This window comes from Ailuropoda melanoleuca, chromosome 12 (genome assembly GCF_002007445.2).
Source record: "Ailuropoda melanoleuca isolate Jingjing chromosome 12, ASM200744v2, whole genome shotgun sequence".
In the NCBI taxonomy this organism is placed as follows: Eukaryota; Metazoa; Chordata; class Mammalia; order Carnivora; family Ursidae; genus Ailuropoda; species Ailuropoda melanoleuca.
This window is the reverse complement of record NC_048229.1, coordinates 13,257,852-13,277,105: the sequence shown is the minus strand read 5'-3', so window position 1 is coordinate 13,277,105 and position 19,254 is coordinate 13,257,852. Positions and strand designations below refer to the sequence as shown.

Here is a 19,254-nt window from a genome sequence, read left to right as displayed (position 1 = left end):
GACACATGCGTGAAAGAAACGAAATAGTGATTTGAAGAAACATGGCTTAGGGTTAAGTAAAAACAAAACAAAACACACATACACACACAAACCTAGATCAGAGAGTCAGAGAAGGCCTCTCTAAAGAGGCAACGTTTATACTGGGGCCAGAAGGTGCAAACCATGTGAAATCTAGGGAAGGGCATTCCTGGCAGAAGGTACAGCAGGAGCAAAGGCCCTGAGGCAGGAACAAGGTTGGGATATTCAAGGAATGGAAAGAAGGTCTGTGGGCCATGAGCGTAGTGCGTAGGAGTAAAGAGCTAGGCAGTGACATCATACACATGGCCCGGGCCACTCATCCCACCCACCCCCCCGCCACCATGCCATCCCTGTTCCTCCCACCGAATACTCACTGTCTCAGTTTCCCCTGCTCCTTGCTGCAGTAAAAAGACCACAAATGTGGTGGCTTAAAACAACACGCATTTGTTCTCCTACATCTCGGGGGGTCTTGGGTCTGGGGGCTCTAGAGGCAGATCTGTTTCCTTATCTTTTGCAGCTGCTAGAGCTGTATTCCTTGCCTTTCTTGGCTGGCCGCCCCGTCCTGCCCCTTCAAAGCCAGCACGTGGCACCTTGCTTCTGGGGTCACGTGGCCTTCCTCTCTTATGGCTGATCTCCCTCTGCATCCTTCTTATAAGGACATGTATGATGGCATTTAGGGCCCACCCAGGTAATCCAAGATCATCTTCCCATTTTCAAGGTCCTTAACTTCATCACCCCTGCAAAGACCCTCTTTCCACCTAAGGTGACATATATAGGTTCCAGAGGTTAGGGCTTGATGTCTCTGGGGGCCGTTGTCAGCCCACCACACTCATCTATGAAGCAATACTATGGCCATTACTATGAGGTCTCACTGGACTGGGTTCAGTGATCTTATTTCTAGTCCCCCCTTTGCCACTCACCAGCTACATATTTTAGGAAAGCCCCTGGACCTCTCTGGGCCTCAGTTTCCCCATCTGTAAAAGTAGTGTGTGGACCAGATGAGCCCTAAGATTCCTTCCAGAACTATCATTCAGGTTCCTCCTTAAGGTCAATAGTGAGCACGCTCATCACAGGCCAGGCAGCTGACCAGTCCACCTCCTGTCAAGCCCACCCCAAAGGTATACTGCTCCATTCGACCTCTCCAGAACATCACTCCAGGGGGAAGAGCTCAAACATCCCTTTAGGTCACACGTCACAAACCGGGAATTGAGGGTCAAACCCAGATCTCCTACGAGAGTTATTGGAAGGCCTACAGAGTTTTCTGAAAAATGATTTTGTGGCAAAATAGAGAAATCAAGAGGTTTCACAATATAACTGATTTCCAGTCTCTCAAAAATAAAGGGAATATCAGAAGAGCTATTAGCACCAAGTCTGTTCGTGGGGAGAGAGCCAGCCTCGGGGAGCTGGGCGGGGCCTAGCGTGGGCTCTCCAGTTCCCCAGGATCCAAAATCAGCCAATCTGCTCAGCCTGGATGCTGTAAACACTGGAGTTTGAGGATCCTGCCCAGTTTTTGTGATGTGAACAATTGCAGTCCTGATTGTTGCTGAGCCCAGAGGCCCTCACCTCACTTCTCAGCTAGAGCGTTGCGGTAAAATTCCAGCTCTCAAGAGCCTACTTTTCTCTTTTGCCATCTTCCCCCACTCCAGCATGATGAGATCTAGAACAGAGCTTTGCAGAGACCTCAGACTCATTTTTCCACGCCCCCCAAGTCTTCCTGCTTTAACTTAGGTCCCAACATCTGAGACCAGGTGGAGGGTGGATGGTTAAGAAGCGGGGGTGGGGTCAGGGCATAGTGTGGTGTCTGAGGAGAGACGCAGCAGGCTTTCTGCCAGGACAGCTGCTCCTCAGCGGCCTCCTTGCCTGGTTGGGGCAGAGCAGGTGGTCCCTACCTCCAGACTGTGCCCTGAACACAGCCTGGCCCACCTGCTCCCCATCCTGGGTACTCGGGGTTGTTTAGTGGTCAGCACTGGGCTGACCAACATATGTGCAAACTTCCTGTGGAGTTGGCCCAGGACCCCCACACCCCCTGCCTGAGAGTCCAAGGCCTGACCCCCAGGAAGCCTCAGTTGGAAGGAGATGGCAAACGTTTCCAGAAGGTCTAGAGATGCCAGACTGACTGTGTTAGTGTGGGAATGATTGTCCAGGTAGCTCAATGGAAGAAAAGGGGCTTTAGTTTAGTCCTTGCCAGAAAGCACAGAAAATGCTCGCCAAGTGGGAGGCAGAGCTCCATGCCTGGTCTTATGAGGGGAAAAGAAGGGAAGGAGCTGGGGGGACATTGGCATTTCCTTGCTGTTCACTGCTAGATTCAGGCCCAGAGCACTCCCAGGAAGGTGGGTCTTCAAGGAAGTCTGTGGACCCCATGGGGTGCTTTTGACAATGCAGATTTCAGGGTTCCCATATAGACCCATTACTTCAGACTCTCCAGGGAGCAAGTTCAGGGGGATTTTAACAGGCTCCTCAGTTGATTCTGATGCCCCCTGAAGTGTGAGAACTGCCAAACGTGACCACATGATGGCTCTGGGGATCCTGGTCTACCTGGAATGCAAGCCCACTGGAGGGCGGCCTGTCCAGGGGGCTAAGGACGCCTGAGAGGAGGTGGAAAGCACATAGTGAAGGCAGATTCTTCAATCCCATCTGGGAACGAGGGGCAACCAGTGAGTAAATCCTCGTAGACATAGAGATAGGCGTGGAGCAAGGGTGGGAGGGACTGTGGAGGAAGCAGGAGATCTGGGTCCTCAGCCACACCTAAGCCAGTGCTTCTCCCTAAGGGCGAGTACATTTTGCTTCCTCCCCAAAGGGACATTGGGCAATGTCTGGAGACTTTTTGGGTTGTCACAACTGGCAGGGACTGTGGAGGGGAGAAGGGTGTTATTAGCACCTAATGGGTCGAGAGCAGGGATGTGGCCAAGCATCCCCAGTGTCCAGGACAGCCCCCCACAACAACGAATGGTCCAGCTCCCAAAATATCAGCAGTTGCAGGTTGAAAAAGCCTGAGCTAAACTGAAACCACTCCAGGCAGCTGGGCAGGACCAACATTCATGAGTCCTGGCAAAGGAGAGTCACCCTCCAGGCTTCTAAGGAGTCAAGACAGACCCCATCCATCTATTGGCTCCCAGTATATTTATTAAATGAAGAAACGGTACATGAAAGTGACCAGGTTCTCCTTCAACAGGTAAATACATCCAACACCTCTACTCCGTTTGGAGGGAAAGATGAGTATCTAAATTTGCGGTTCTTCACCAGTATAAGGTTCAACCAGATGTTTCTTCCATTTCCCCCTCAAGCCCTGTTCTCAGTGACTCTCAGCTAGGGGAACAGCAAGAAAGAAACATCTGACTTTCAGGCTCTCCCCACTGCTCATTGGTGGTGTGACCTTTGACAAGTTACCTAATCTCCCTGAGCTTCAATTACCTTAGTCGTCAATGAAGACACACATGTTTAATTAGTTCTGACTATGTGGTAGGCATTTCATATGCATGACCTTGTTTAACCGCCCAGGAGAGGAGGGGTGTGAAATGGGTATTGAGGGTTGAGTAGGAGTTGGTTCCCAGCAGAGGGAAGATGAAAGGGCATCCCAGGGAGATCAAGTGTAAAGATAGGAGTGGACAACAGAGTGCTCCTGGGGAGGAGGGGAGAGTGGAGATCAGGACTGAGAATGATGGGAGGTGGGAGTCTAGAAGGGAAGCAGAGAATTCCTGAAGTCCTGTGCTCTGTGAACAAGACACGACAGCTCAGAAAGGGTCTGAGTATCCCTGCCTGTGCCCTCCAGCCCCCAGAGAACATGGTTTTTCTTGGCCAACAGCTATGTATGCCTTCATTTCCCAGTCTTCATAGACATTAAGGCTTCGAGGGGCACTGTCCAATGCTATAACCACCAGCCACATTTGGCTACTTAAACTTAATTAAAATTAGATAAAATTTAGAGTTTAGTGCCATGGGCACATTTCAAGTACTCAACTGCCACATGTAACCAGTGGCTATAAAATTGGACAACATAGATACAGGGTGTTCCAATCATCACAGAAAATTCTGCTATACCATGCTGACTTAGAGCAGTCTTGGCTGTTTTATGCAGAACCAGCATTTTCCTTTTTCTGTTAGTGTCTGATCAGCCCATAAACACATTAGTAGTAAGAGTAACAGCAGGTGCCACACCGCTAAGGGCTATAAGCTTTACCTCGTTTAACCATTGCTGCAACCCCATGATATTATCAACCCTGTTTTAGGTATTATTAACCCTGTTTTAGAGATGAATAAGTGGAGATTTAGAAAGCCTGAGTATCCAAAATAATCAAAGTTGCACAGCTTATAACCAGCAGAGCCAAGAGTTGAACCCAGTGCCACCCAACCCATGGCCCACACTTTTAAGCAGCAAGCTACTCTGCCCATTCAGACCCATCAAGCAGCTAGATCCCAGAGTGAGCAAGTCCGCAGCAATCAGCCAGCTATTTCCCTCAGACCTGGTTGTCACTGCCAGACTGGGAGCTGGAAATCTACTGAAATCTACTTCAGATTTTGCTCCTGGGTGAACGGATGCAAAATAGCTCAACCTTGATGTTCCCCCTGGTCCCATATTAAAAATATTCTTCCCCAGCTCATCACACAGGACTCTTAAATAAGTTTCTGTTAACAAAACACTTCAAATGCATTATTTAAACAGAGGTGTTAAAGGCTCTTAAAAAAGGAGGAGCTCTCCCTGAAGATTCACAACAGACAATCCATGGGAGCCGTTTCGGGGTTGCCTAGGTAATTGTTCCCTGTAATTTTTGCAAACTGGCCTCATTCAGCAGAGATGTTGGATCACTTGGTCCTTAGCCTCTGCCTTAGAGTAACTACTTTTTCCTGTCTGTTTTAAAAAAGGAAGGATCTGGGCCAAGCATCAGTCAGACCTAGTTTCAAATCCCAGCCCTTCTATGTGCTTACTGTGGGACCCCGGGAAAACTTACATAACCCCTCAGGGCTCAGTGTTTGCATCTGTGAAATAGGGCTTTTAATGTCTGTTGAGAGTAAACAAAGGCATTTCTGTGCCAGAACCTGGTATGTCACAGATGCTCAAACAATATTAACCTCTCATCTCTGCTGAATCCCCATTTATAGTCATGTGATATCATAGGATCGGGCATTTCAGAGTTGAGAGGGAGCTGAGTGACATTTAGAACAGCTATCTCCACAGACAATTCCTCTGTTTATCACCATGTAGGTAAACCATTGGCTTGTGAAATGTCTGTAATCAAGAACCACTCCCCGTGTGTTTTGGTGACATTTTCAAGAGGTAAAACAGAATGTTCCCTCAGACAATTGCAGACCTCTCCAAGCAGGAGAGTGGAGGTGGCTCTGACGCAGGCCACCAGCTCTTTGTGAAACACAGAAAGGAGGGAGGTCTGGCTGGCCCCAAGGGAGCAGCCAGTGGGGCCACTCAAGGCCAGGCCCTCCGAGCTCGAGCCCTGACTTCCGATTGATCCCAAATGACTATCAGCTCCAGACTCAGGGTCGGGGGAAATGATGGAACCAGGATTATAAATCCCTAAAGCGGGGAATGTAGAACAGAGGACTAGGTTAGGGACAGCCTCGACACCTGGGACCAAAACCAGGAGGGGCCCCAGAGCAAGCCACGGTGCCCAAAGCTGGGGAACAGACAGATGGTATAGTCAGAGGAAAAGTGGATGGGAGGGTTCAAAAGAGGCCCATTGTCAGGAAGCAGGAGGGCAGAGCTCAGAGAGAGGAAGGACAGAGGTGAGGCGGGGCTGGTCAGAAGGTCTGGATTTTGATGCAAAGTCAGTCCCGTCTCAACCATGACTTCTCTCCATCTTAGAGGATGACCGGGCTGCAGAACCTAGCTGAGATGGTCTCCTCCCGAACCTGAGTTCAAGAGCAGAGAGCCAGGAAAGTTTTGCAGTTAAGAAGTCAGCATTTAGAGTGAGGAACAAGTCTGGGTTTGAATCCCAACTCCACCATCCGTAGCTGTGTGACTTAGACTAATGACTTAACCTCTCTGAGCCTCCATCTCCTCATCTGATGAGGAGGAGGATTATGATTATAGTAATGAAGATGCTAACGATGGTGACAATGGAAGAGGATGGTGACGCTGGTAGTGATGGTGATGAGGATGAATAGTGTGGTGTAAGGAAGGTGATGATGGTAATGATGACAGTGATTATGGTGATGGTGATAATGGCAATAGTAATGATGGTGATGTGATGGTGGTGATGATGATGGTGGTGGTGATGGTGGCAGTGGGGATGATGGTGGTGGTCATGGTGGCAGTGGGGATGATGGTGGTGGTCATGATAGCAATGGTGATGGTGATGGCAATGGTGATGATGGCAATGGTGATGGTGATGGCAATGGTGATGGCAATGGTGATGGTGGCAGTGGTAGTGATGTAGTGATTATGATGCTGATGAATGATGATAATGAGACCCTCCACTTCAGAATGGCTGTGAAGAGTGGGCTGAAAAACTGTGACCCTGAGCATCTTAGTGTCTGTCTCACTCACACCATCTATAAAACATGGTTAATATGCATCCCTATCTCATAGAGTTCTCACAAGGATTAAATTAAAACACGTGTAAAGTGCTTGACACATAGTAAGTGCTTAATAAACACTAGCTATCATTTTTAATAGTATTATTATTTTTGCTGCTCTGTTCCCCTCATTTTCAGAATCATTTCTGTTTCCCTGGGCTGGTATCATTAATCTCATTATCAGTACTTATTCAGAATTAGGATGACTTAGCACCCTGGCCCCCGGGACTTGTTTCCTTCCCTGGCTGTCCTGCCTCCTACATCTTAAGTTGTCCAGGGGTCTGCCGGGAGACGAGCCATCTATGTTCCTAGATCTTTGAAATGCGGAAGTAGGAAGGGAGGACCAAAGCCATGTCGTGGGCATCCTGCAGTGATGTCCACAAAGGTGGGTGCATGCCAACCATCCATGCCCACGTCAGCTCACCTTTGTGCTTGACGATGGGGTCGACTTCCCACGTGTTGCTGGCGATTCTCCTGAGCAGCAGGTGGGCACCCACAGCTTGCTGGCTCCGCATAGAGTCCTGTGGGTAAACCGTGGAGGTGCTGTACAGACTTGGGACTTTGAGACCAGGGCCATCAGCCTGTCCCTCCTGATGTCATGCGTTTCTCACTTCCCCTACCTTGCCTTTCAGAGGTGTGGATGGCAAGTCCCACAAACCGCTGCCCTTGGGCGTGGAGAATGACCGAGTCTTCAGTGACCTGTGGGGGAAGGGCCATGTGCCCGTCGTCCTCAACAACCCGTATTCAGAGAAGGAGCAGGTAAGTGGGTGGTGCCAACTTGGCTCCCACATTCCACGGCTCCCTGAACCTTCCCCGGTGTGAAGAGGAGGGGAGGGATGCCAAATGTCAAACCGTGTTGGGATGGAAATGAGCCACCATGGCTGGAGAGCTCAGGGGCACTGAGGCCAGGAGCGTGCATCGTGGGACATGGATTTTGGCTTTGCATTGCTTTGTTCATGATCTTGCCATTTTTCAAATTTCAATTCTGTTTCCACCAGCAAAGGCACTCACATGCCATTCACATCCCAAATTTAGAAGGTAAAGATACATGGTAAAAAGTTTTCCTCTCTCCCCTCATCCCAGCCACACAGTTTCCCTCCCCAGAGACAAATGACATTTATCGTTTCTGTGGTCCTTTTAGCGATACTTTATGCACACACTGACAAGTACACACACGCACATTATTTTCACGCAAGTGAGAGCACATTATACACACTGCTTTGCACCTTGCTTTTCACTTCTCAGCATATCTTGGTGATTACCCCCAATTCGTAGGTGAAGAAAGTCCTGGTTCTTTTTCACAGCTGTGTAATATTCCACTGCATGTCTCTGCCATACTTCCTGAGTCAGTCCTCCATAGTGGACACTCAGATCATTGCCGGTATTTTGCTATGACATCGCTATAACGAATGCCATGGCACCAACGCCTCGCTTGGCACACGGGCAGGCTTTTCAGTAGCACAAATTCCTGGAAGTGGAATTGCTGGCTCAAAGATCATACACATTTGTGACTAGGACAGAAATGGAGAAATGGCTCACCGCAAAGGTTGCCCCAGTCCTACCAGCTAGGCAGGAGAGTGGTGGTGTCCCCACCGCCTCACCAACCTAACTTTTCAGTCTTTGCCAGTTTGCTGAGATGTGTTTTGACAGCTGAGTCAATATTGTTTCTGAGCATGGAGAGATTTGGCTAGAGCTCAGCCGTGCCTCGTTCTCACCTGCTTGGGCACCTCACTGACCAGGCCAGTGCAACGCTATTAAAGCATATGAATTTGCCACCCGTCCTCTGCACTGCAGTCAAGTGTGGGAGGAATGATGAGTGGGAAGTCAGAACAGGGAGATGCCCCGGGTCACTCGGCAGGTCACCTCCTTCTCTCCACCTGCCTCCAGCCCCGGATGGCAGGGGCAGGTTGCCAGGTTCTGTCTTCTGATGCACCTGAATGGATGGCACCTTTCGCGACCAGCTCACCTGAGCAATGCCCCAAAGCCTCTCTACATAGCCTCCCGTGGGGAGGATGGGACATTCCAGAGCCTCAGTGGGGATTGGTTTCCTTAGCTGTTGATAGCTGGCCAGGAAGATAAGGACGTCAGGGATTCTGTGGTAGGTCAAACCCACGCTCCCCTTGGCTGGTTACTCCCCCTCTTGCAGTGACATCTAGGAATTTTTGGAGGAGAAGCACCAATATAGATGTCTTTTATGCTGTCCTCAAAGCTCAGGGCCACACTGTGAGCATGAGGGGGCTAATTTCCATTTATGATTAAATGAACAAATTAAGTTAACATTTTTCTTTGTATTTTCTTTCTTAACTGAAGAGAAAGGGGTATTGCCATAATTTAAATCCTCCCAAGACAAAGGAAGAACAGAAAGAGACAGCCTCAGGCTAGATCCAGGCTCTGGATGTGCTTTGTTAGGTCTGTACATATTGCCCTAAGGAACAATTTATATTTGTACTTTGAATTTACTGCCAGTGTTTTGAAATTTTATATCAATATCATATTCACAGCTTCACTTAAAAAATGGGGACACTCTGACCACGTCAAGCCTGTATTTTTATGGGACAATAATCTGCATGGACCGAGTAGCAGCTGTCCCTCTAGACAGAACATGGGCTTCCCAGTTTGCCACAATCCCCATCACTCCCTATCGTGACCCTCCCCTTAAGACCATTGTCTGTTGTTACTTTTTATAACGTTAGTGCTTCTAATTTTCCTAGGATGAAAGGGAAATATTTTTATATCCATGACTTTATTATAAGTGGCAGGTAGGAAGTAGACCAAGAAGTTTGTATGTTTCAGGAAACATGAGAAAGATTTCGTGTTTTATAAACATGAAGAATATTCTTACATGTTTAATATGCAACCCAGTGTTCCATCTTGAAATTAGCCAGCCTGCTTTGCTGATTTACTTACCTACCCACCTGTCCCCTCTAGAGTTTATAACTGCTGGTTTGCAGTAACTCCCAAGACCTGACTCACAGAAGCATAGCAGAGGATGCCTTGACCCCCACCTGAGAGATCCTTAAAGTCACTGCTGAATTCTAAGCGACGGCAGGATGATGGCCATTTCCTTTTATGCTGTCCGTCTCGGTTAGATCACGATAGCTTAGAGACCATAACCTTGAACTTCAAGTCTAAGGAGTAGGGCTCTCAATATTGGGAATGGGGCCGGAGTGATTAATAAGACCACTGGCCCTCTTTTCATAGCTTCGTGATGCAATGAGCAGTGTCTTAGGTCGGGCAGGCTGCTCTAATTCCAGAATTCCCTAACTGGGGGGCTTACAAACAACAGACACTTATGTCTCACTGTTCTGGAGGCTGGAAGTCCAAGATCAAGGCACCAGCAATTCAGGGTCTGCTGAGAGCCCACTTCCTGGTTCATGGCAGGGGTCTTCTCACCGGGTCCTCACCTGGCAAAAGGGGCATGTCTCTGGGGTCTCTTTTAGAAGGTGATCTAATCCCCTCCCCAAGGCCCCACCTCCTAATACCCTCACTTTGGGGATTAGGTTTCAACATATGAATTGGGGCGGGGAGGGGGGGTGAGGGAGTCAAACATTCAGTCCATAGCCCTCAGGGAGGGGTGCCCCTTGTCTCAGGGCCCCCTCAAAAATGGCAGTTCCCTTTGCTAGGAGAAGGAGAGAGGGTGCTGGGCAAAGGGGGGGAAACCACATCTTCCTGGGGTGAGTACAGTGTTAGAATTGGGAGCTTCTGGATGCGTGACATACAGACCAGCCATGCTGGGGTGTACGTTCTCTCCTTTATCATCGACAAATCCTCAGTGTCTTCTGTGACTCCCAAAACCACCAGCCAGCAAGACCATCCTGCCTCAGTTGTCTGAGACTCAGTTTTCCAAATGCATCTCAGAAATACAGCTGGAAGAGGGTAGAGATCCAAGTGCCTGGTTATATTTGAGTCCCGGCCCCACAGCTAAGGAGGCAGCCCTGTTACCTCCTGCTAGACATCTCCATAGCCACAGTGCCGAGAAATGTTTCTCAGGCTGAGCAAATTAATAGAAAACATAACGTTCTTCTTTCCGTCCTAAAAGACCGGCGTATATGCTTAGCCTCTTCTCTACCTGCTCAAAGCCACTTTACCTGGAGCTCCCAGGATCGGCTTCCTTCCTCCCAGTTGTAACCCACATTTGCCGCTTTTTTAGGCATCTGGGGGCGGGGGGGTTAGCATTGTTAATAACACAGAGAGACCCAGCTACTCCCTGCCTTCCTGAGTCAGGAAGAGACAGGAGGAGGTGAAAAAATAGCTGGTTGGCATTTTCCCCAAGGACTGGGTCAAAGGCAACAGAGTCCAAGCGAAGCAGCATGGATATGGGCTAGACAAGAGAAAGAACTTCCTGATTCAGAAGACTGTCAGCTCCCTGAAAGAATAGCGAGGTCTGCCCATCCTTCTTGATTCTCTCCTTTGTCCATATTCAAGGAAAATCAGCCATAGAAGCACCCTCTCTTCATTCAGTCTCTGGAGGCTGAGATGTTCATCTCTATCTAGTGGTGATTTCTCTTGCTAACGGTCTGATTGAGCGGCAAGTACGACCAGTGAGACTCAAGTCCCTCGTCACTAGAACGCAGTGTGTGAAGGACTGTAATACTCATCTTTTTTTTTTTTTTTTTTTTATTCGACAGAGATAGAGACAGCCAGCGAGAGAGGGAACACAAGCAGGGGGAGTGGGAGAGGAAGAAGCAGGCTCATAGCAGAGGAGCCTGATGTGGGGCTCGATCCCATAATGCCGGGATCACGCCCTGAGCCGAAGGCAGACGCTTAACCGCTGTGCCACCCAGGCGCCCCTGTAATACTCATCTTTAACCTCCCCTTGCAGACTGTATCTGGCCTGGGCTGGTAGATAGAATAAATCAGTTCATCCATCACCAAACCTTCACCCAACACCTGCCATGTGCATAGCTCTGGGATGGGAAGCAAAGATCGCCCTCCCTGCCCTTAAGATCTTCACCGATGAATGTGGAGAGACAGGCACAGGTACAATGCGATTAATCCTAAAATACAGAGGGACACAAAACACTGTAGGAACATAAATACCTCCGCAGGTATCAGGAATTGTTTAGCAGAAGAGGTCACATTTGAACTGGGTTTTGAAGGTCGTGCAGGAATTTGCCTGGGAGAAAGTAGGAAAAGCTATTACAGTCAGAGGAACCTCTGTTGGATATACGATACACCGCATTTTTTTTTTCTTGCTAAGGATCATTATTGGACCTGTGAGGTTGTCTTTAGTGCTGATGCCCCTGGGACACATACTGAATTTTGACACCATTCTAAAGGCCCTTGACATAATCATCCTCTTAAGTGAAAATGCTGTCCTACGTAAATGACTTGAGAAATTGCTGTTGTCGGTCTGTTCTCCCGCAAAACCTCAGAAAAAAAGATTTATTTATTTAGGCTGGCTCAGGCAGTTAAGCACCTGCCTTCGGCTCAGATCATGATGTCACGACACCAGGGTCCTGGGATTGAGTGAGTCGGGCTCCCTGCTCAGTGGGGAGCCTGCTTCTGCCTCTCCCTCTAACCCCTCCTCCCTCTGTGCTCTCTCTCTCAAATGAATAAATAAAATCTTTTTTAAAGAAAGATTTAATTTATTTATTTGAGGGGGGAGGGGCAGATGGAGAGGGAAAGAGAGAATCTTAAGCAGACTCCATGCCCAGTGCAGAGCCCAATACGAGGCTCGATCTCACGACCGAGATCATGACCCAAGTTGAAATCAAGAGTCGGATGCTTAACCAACTGAGCCACCCAGGCGCCCTTCCGCTTCCCTTCTTATTAGGCAATTATTTCCTTACCTGCCTGATTTGCTTTCCTAAGGGGGAGGGGGTGAATCGTGTCCTGCTTTGGGGCAGAATGTCTATTTTCAGATACTAATTAAGCATCGGTCCAGCCCTTCATCGATGTGCGGGAGGGTCGTGGGCCTGGGGTAGGTGGGATTTCCAGCTGAGGCTCCCCGCTCTCATTCAGCCCTCTGCCCCCGTCTGCAGTGTCTTGCTGACACTGGCCATCAGGTGATCAGATAGATGACTCTTAACATCAAAACCCCCCTCCCCACACTACCACCTCATCCAGAGCCTGGCATTTCCTCACCCCTGGGGACATGGGGCTTGCTGGCTGCCTTCAAAATGTCAAAATCTGTTGAGAAGCTTTTCTGTACCACGAAGTAAGTGTCAGCATCATCCCGGTGCCTGGAGAGCCCAAATTCCGAGGCGAGTGGAGGGGGCATGCTTGTGGGTCCCCAGCGTTCAGAGGATCGGAGGTGGTCAGGGCGCCTCTCCACTCAGGCATGCACTCCAGCAGGCCAGTGGGTGCTGGCTTTGCTGAAAGCCCCAGCCGGGCTGCGTCTCCATGAAGGCAAAGCAGCGACACTCCGTGCCCCTCGGTGACAACCCAGCCTGCTGCACGATAATGATGGCAGGGTAAAAAGAGCAATAATGAGGATCCCCGCACCCCCTTGTGGGGGTGTGGCCATTTGAACCCTCGGACTCCCCACCTCCAGCTCTGGGGGCTTCTCTGCTTAGGTCTCGTCCTACTGGTGACCCTGGTCAGACAACAAGTTAGCACCTGCACAGAGGCCCTGTTTCCTAACAGGCTCTTCCTGTTATGGGCAGGTGAGGGGTGAAGCGACCGCGTCTATAACAGTAGTAGCTGATACGTGTGCTGAGCCGTGTCAGGCACGGTGCAGAGCACTTCAGGTCCCTGGTCGCAGTGAGCCCCCACCCCAACGACGTACTATTGCCCCCATTTTACAGATGATTAAACTGAGGCACAGAGAGTTAGCTGGAGGAAGATCACATGACTAGTGAGGGGCAGAGCCCCAGAGCCCACTTTTAATTCTTAAAGTCCCGGCACAGAGTAAGTGCTCAGAAAATGTGCATCATTATTATTGTTGTTGGTTTTGTTTCATTCGGCTGATAATTATATGGCTCATTTAGATACAGTTTTACGGCTAGTTGTCATATGGCTAATGTGAGGCAGGGCAGGAAGCACCATCCCCGTTCTACAGATGACACGCTTGGGGCCTGGAAAGGGACTGTGAGCAGCCACTGAATCTTGGTGACAGAGCTGCCCTCTCTCCGTGACTCCGTCGTCATCCTTGTCGATCATGATCGAGGCAGCGTGCATCCTTCTGCTGCGGGGGGGCCAGGCTGTCCAAGTCCACAGGGGCCAGCAGCCAGGTCTGCAGTGGAAAGGCCCAGCCTTTGCGGGCCTGAGTTCCATGCCCAGCTCTGTTGCCTGTTAGCTGTTTGAAGATAGTCATTTCACCTCTCAGAACCTCTGTGTTCTCCTCGGAAAAATGGGTCACCAGGAGGACTCCATGAGCCAGGAGATGTGCAATGGCCTAGCCCTGGTCAGGCACCAAATAGGCGTTTACTAACCATTGCTCGTGGTGGGAGGTGATCAGATGCGATCACTGCCCTTGAGAAGTTCACCGTCTGGGCATCGTCTTTTCATTAAACGGTTGCCTTGACTTCTAGAAAGTTCCACTTCTAAGACGAACTACAGACATCACTCACACACACACACACACACACACACACACACACACACACAGTAGTAATCTCACACTGTGATATTTGGGGTTTCGTACTGTCATATTCAGACATTCCCTGCAGACCCACCTGGCCGGCTGGCTTTAGCAGATTCACTGGCTCACTGGCTGACATCTCAGGGTGTCTGTTGATTACTCCCTCCCCGGAGCCTCTCTGAACACTTAAGAAAACTCCTGTGTTTTGAGATGAATCTCTGTCTGTGGGAGGGTGCCCCAAATCGCTAGCTATAAACTCCTACTAAACTCATGATTGCCCCCAGCTCGGTCGGACCAGCTCTCCCCTGGCTTGATGCAGCTCACGACCAGAATAAGACATCCAGGTTGGCTTTTCCTAAAAGCACCCCAGTAGCCCCCTCTTTCTCAGGTCACCCAGTGTTCCAAAGATGCCCTCAAACGGAGGGAAAAAAGCCTCAACAAAGATACTTTCTGGGAATTGATGTGGAACGGAGTCTCCCTCAGCCCCCAATGGCAGCAGAATCCAAACCTTGCTGATATTTCTCTTCCCTCCACCTGCTGGTGACCCCCAGGGTCTTTACAGGTCCCCTAGCCATGAGACCAGCCTTCCATGTCCTGCTGCCGCAGGTGGGCAGAGCCAGGGCGGAGCCAGGAAGCGGGGCCTCAGTTGATGGGGGTTTGAGTTCAGCTCTGCAGGAATTTCCATATATTTTGCTCACTGTTTGTTTTAATAGTGAGTATATTCAAAGCAAGCTGCCTGACTGTTTCCAGTGGGACAATGATGTCTGGTTTAGGAATCAGTGAGACTATTCCACATGCTTATTCGTGGCATCAAACCATACTCGTGCTCTTTTCCAGGTCAAAGTCCTTTTTCCTCCACTGTGTGCAAACTGATACCCCTCCAAACAGAGATTGTCAGAGGTCAATAGGACTTTCATTTTCTGGGAGTGTCAGGAAACCTTAAAAGGTAAAAAGTTCAAAACACAATCACAAGCCCTGTGTATTTTAAATATTTACCTTCAGCAAGTTAATGCTTTTGATAAACACACGCACACAGTACAAATGTAATAGAATGGGGTTAGGCCACAAGATAATTACAGGATTTCTTTTAAAAATCAGTTCATAATGCACATATACATTTTGGTCTGGCAATGGGACCAAGTTCAAAGTTGTCTAATCACATCTGGCTACCTTATAACGTCAATGCAAGTGTAAGCATCTACTCAGCAATGTAACTTAAAGACCCCTTCTCTGCAGAGGCCCTGGCCTGTGGATCCAAACTGTGATGGTCTGACGCTGGAACACCTCCTTCTGTAATTCTCCTCCACAGAAAATAATAGCCTGTTGAATCGGGGGGAGAGAGAGGAGAGCAGAGAATCCGTGATTTCAAGCTTCCTTGGAGTTATTATTAAGAATGAATTGCTTCAGAAATAATGCTTTGAAGACACTACTAGGAAATTATACTTAAGGTGCTAAACACAGTTGGTTAAGTTTTATAAGTAGCAGTTCTTTCATCGCACAGTTGGGTACATACCTGCTGGTTGACGGGTCTGCGGTCCTGGACCCTGGTCCGCCACAGCTCACAACCAGGTTACACCCGCTGCCCACAGCTGGAGTAGTGCTGCTTGGGGCTGCAGCGGAGGGCCCGGTGTGTGGGTCTGGCCCCTGGGGTGGCTGGCGTGTGCCCCGCTCACCCCCAGGATCCTGCCCTCATTTTAGGGCCAGCCAAGCGGGGCAGGCTGCTGCAGGCCTAGAGGGGAGAAGCTGTCCCTAGCACCAGTAGTCAAAGCGTCAGAAGCCACTTGCCTCCCACAGGTCTCGGCTTTAGCTCCTGGACGGTTTCCCGGGCTGTTGTAACAAAGCATAACAGGCTGGGTGGTTTAAACAACAGGAATGTTCTGGAGCCTGGAGATCTGCTGAAATCAAGGTGTTGGCAGGTTGGTTCCTTCTGAGGGCTGTGAGGCAGAGTCCTCTCAGGGCTCTCTCCTTGGCTTGTGGCTGGCGTCCTTGTGTTCACACAGCCTTCTCCCGGTGTGTGTGTCTGTCTTGAAATTTCCCCTTTTTATAAGTGCACCAGTCATATTGGACTAGGGCCCACCCGAAAGACCTCATTTTAACTTAATTACCTCACTTAAGACTCCAAATAAGGCCCTGTTCTGAGGTGCTGGGGGTTAGGACACCAGCATACGAATTTGGGAGGGACACCGTTCAGCCCATAACAGTTCCTAAAATGTTGTGTCTCCCAGGGGGCCTCCCTCCCTGCTGTCAAGCACTTGTCCCCATTCCATGGTGAGGCCCCTGACTGTGATAGCCCGTAACTGGGGACAGGCAAGGTGCTTGGCTTCTGTTTCTAGATCTTCCAGATTCTGATGTCTTATGTCTATCTTCCTGCCTTAAAGCCCCCCCTCCCTCCACCTTCCCGTCACTTCTGCTCCTGACTCCCCAACTTCTGCTAGAAGGCTCGCCGGCCTCCCACTCACGAGGAAGCCTCCGAGTCAGTGTTGACTTTGTCCCTTGCCCTCCCACCCTCTCCCACCTCCGGGCTGTCTGTTCTCCTTCTGGCACTCCACTCTCCAGCTCCTCCCACCCGACCGCAGCTGCTGCAGCTGTGCTCCGCCCTCCCGGCTTCCCACCTGCACTGTGCCAGCAGCCGCCCCCCACCCCTCCATGGGTCTCTCTGCCCTCACCCTCCTACAACTCTGCAGTCATGTGTCTTAAACCTTAGCTTTGAGAAGCTCCCCTCTCCATCAGGCAGCTTCAGGGGTCCCCCGTTCTCTACGAAACCAAGACAAAAGCCTTTGGCTTAGCATTCCAGGGACTCTGCAGTTTTGAAATGCATTTAGACCTTGTGTTCATCGGCTTGGACTGCCATCACAAAATACCACAGGCTGGGTGGCTTAGACATAAAAAGTTACTTCTCATAGTTCTGGAGGCCAGCAGTCCGAGGGCAGGACGCCAGCATGGTCTCGTCGGGCGAGGGCTCCCTTCCTGGCGTGGAGATGGCCACCTTCACTGTGTCCTTGCTCTGCCTTTCTGTGTGTGCGTGGAGGGAGAAGAAGAGAGAGAGAGGTTTCTCTTCTTATAAGGCCACCAATCCTATCAGATTAGGTCCTACTCTAATGACCTCTTTTTTTTTTTTTTAAGATTTTATTTATTTAAGAGAGCATGAGAAAGAGCACAAGTAGGGGAAGGAGCAGAGGGAAAGGGAAAAGCAAACTCCCCACTGAGCAGGGAACCTGAGGTGGGGCTCGATCTCAGGACCCCAGGATCATGACCTGAGCCAAAGGCAGATGCTTAACCGACTGAGCCACCCAGGCGCCCCTTCTGTGGCCTCTTTTCATCTAAATTTCTTCCTGAGGTCCTGTCTCCAGTAGGTTAGGGCTTTAACGTATGAAGTCCAGAGGGACACAGCTCAGTCCGTGGCAAACCTCAGGTATTTGGTGAGTATGTACTATGTGCTGGACGCTGGTTTAGGGGCCGGATATATCTGTGTCTAAATATCTTTGGACATTGTATACACACAGATCTGTAAGACACAGAGACACACACACGCAGATACATAGACACTCGCAAGGTGCAGGCAGTGAAAAGTGCCTTGAAGAGAAATAAAGCGTGATAAGGGGGTGGAGAATATCAAAGGTAGGGTGCTGTTTTAAAGGACCATTGGGAAAGATCTCTGATGCAGCACTGTTTAAGCAAATGGAGACATAAGAACATAACTCAAGTGTTCAGCCACTGGAAGTCAATTTTTTGGCTCAAGAGTCTACAGATTTTTCTGTAAGGGGAATGGTAGGAGACATTTTTGGCTTCGTGGGCCATACGGTCTCGGTCTCCATTACAACCCCGCCCTGCTGTTCTATCACGAAAGCCTCCACAGCCAATGCAAGAACACCTGAGTGTGGGGCGCCTGGGTGGTTCCGTCGGTGAAGCGTCTGCCTTCGGCTCAGGTCATGACCCTGGGGTCCTGGGATCGAGTCCTACATCAGGCTCCCTGCTCAGTGGGGAGTCTGCTTCTCCCTCTATCCCTCCCCACTGCTCATGATCTCTCTGTCTCTCACTGTCTCTCTCAAATAAATAAATAAAATCTTAAAAAAAAAAAAAGAACAAATGAGGGTGGCCGTGTGCCAATAAAACTTTATTTAAGGACACTGAAATTTGAACTTCCTATAACTTGTATGTGTCATGAAACATTACTCTTCTCTTGATATTTTTATTCAACGGGCTGAAAATGGAAAAACCATTCTTAGCTTGTGGGCTGTATAGAAACAGGCAGCAGACCGGGTTTGGCCCACAGGCTGCAGTTTGCAGACCCCTGCACGCAGCTGTTCGAGGCTTCCCCCGATTGTGGGATGAGAGTGGGGACCACTGTCAGGCCGAGAACACGAGTCCCTGGTACACAGTAGGTGCTCAATAGGTATTTGTTGAAGGAGAGGGAGAAGGAGAGGGAGAAGGAAACAAGGTGTCAGGGTGCCTATACAGCTGAATTCCTAGCTCAGGGCTCCAGGCTGACAGGACCTTGCCTTACTAGCTCTCCTCGGGCTGCAAGACCATTGCCTTCCATTTCTTCAGGGCCCCTGCAGGCTCCAAAAGCAAAGGGGTGTTGACAGAGCCCAGAAGTTCAGAGCCTCCTGTCCCCACTTAGGAGCAAACATCCCAGACAGCCCTCCCACAGAGCCCACGGAGATCTAGCCAATGTCTCCTGCCACCTGAAAAGCTTCCACTCACCACCCCAGACACAAATGCAGAAAAGGGCACGTGCAGCTGCTGTCCAAAGCCCACTTCTGCCCTGTCCCCAGCTTAATAACTCACAAGTGCCCCTAATCTGCATTTTTAACGAGAACATTTCTGTCCCCACTCAGAAAAGTCATTTGCATCCCCCATGCAGGGCCCCTGACTGCTATATTAATCTCCCCATTTGTCCCCTCCTGAGTCATCTAATATTACTGCTGGCTAATTAAAACATCAAAGCCCCATGTACAACAGCCCTGCCAGGGGCCTGCTAATGCCTGGTTTCAAGTGTGCAGTTCAACACAGCCCAGGGTGGAGAGGTACGGCTCACGCCCGGGCCCCCAGTTTCTTGGCTCATGGTGACCACCCCTCACACATCTGGACCCTCAACAGATGGCCTCTTTGATTATGCCTGTTACCTCACTCCCGCCACACCCTGCCAACGGAGGCTGCTGGCTGCCCACCCCCCAGCCGCACCC

The 19,254-nt window shown here is 49.8% G+C and overlaps 1 protein-coding gene across 1 annotated transcript in view; it reads left to right on the top strand.

Annotated features, from left to right (window-relative positions):
- NOS1 (nitric oxide synthase 1) overlaps positions 1-19,254 on the top strand; it is a 172,230-nt gene that overhangs the window by 91,660 nt on the left and 61,316 nt on the right. The window contains exon 3 of the mRNA XM_034638647.1: positions 7,176-7,302. Coding sequence (XP_034494538.1) covers positions 7,176-7,302 — 127 coding nt within the window. The remainder of the gene's footprint in view (positions 1-7,175; positions 7,303-19,254) is intronic.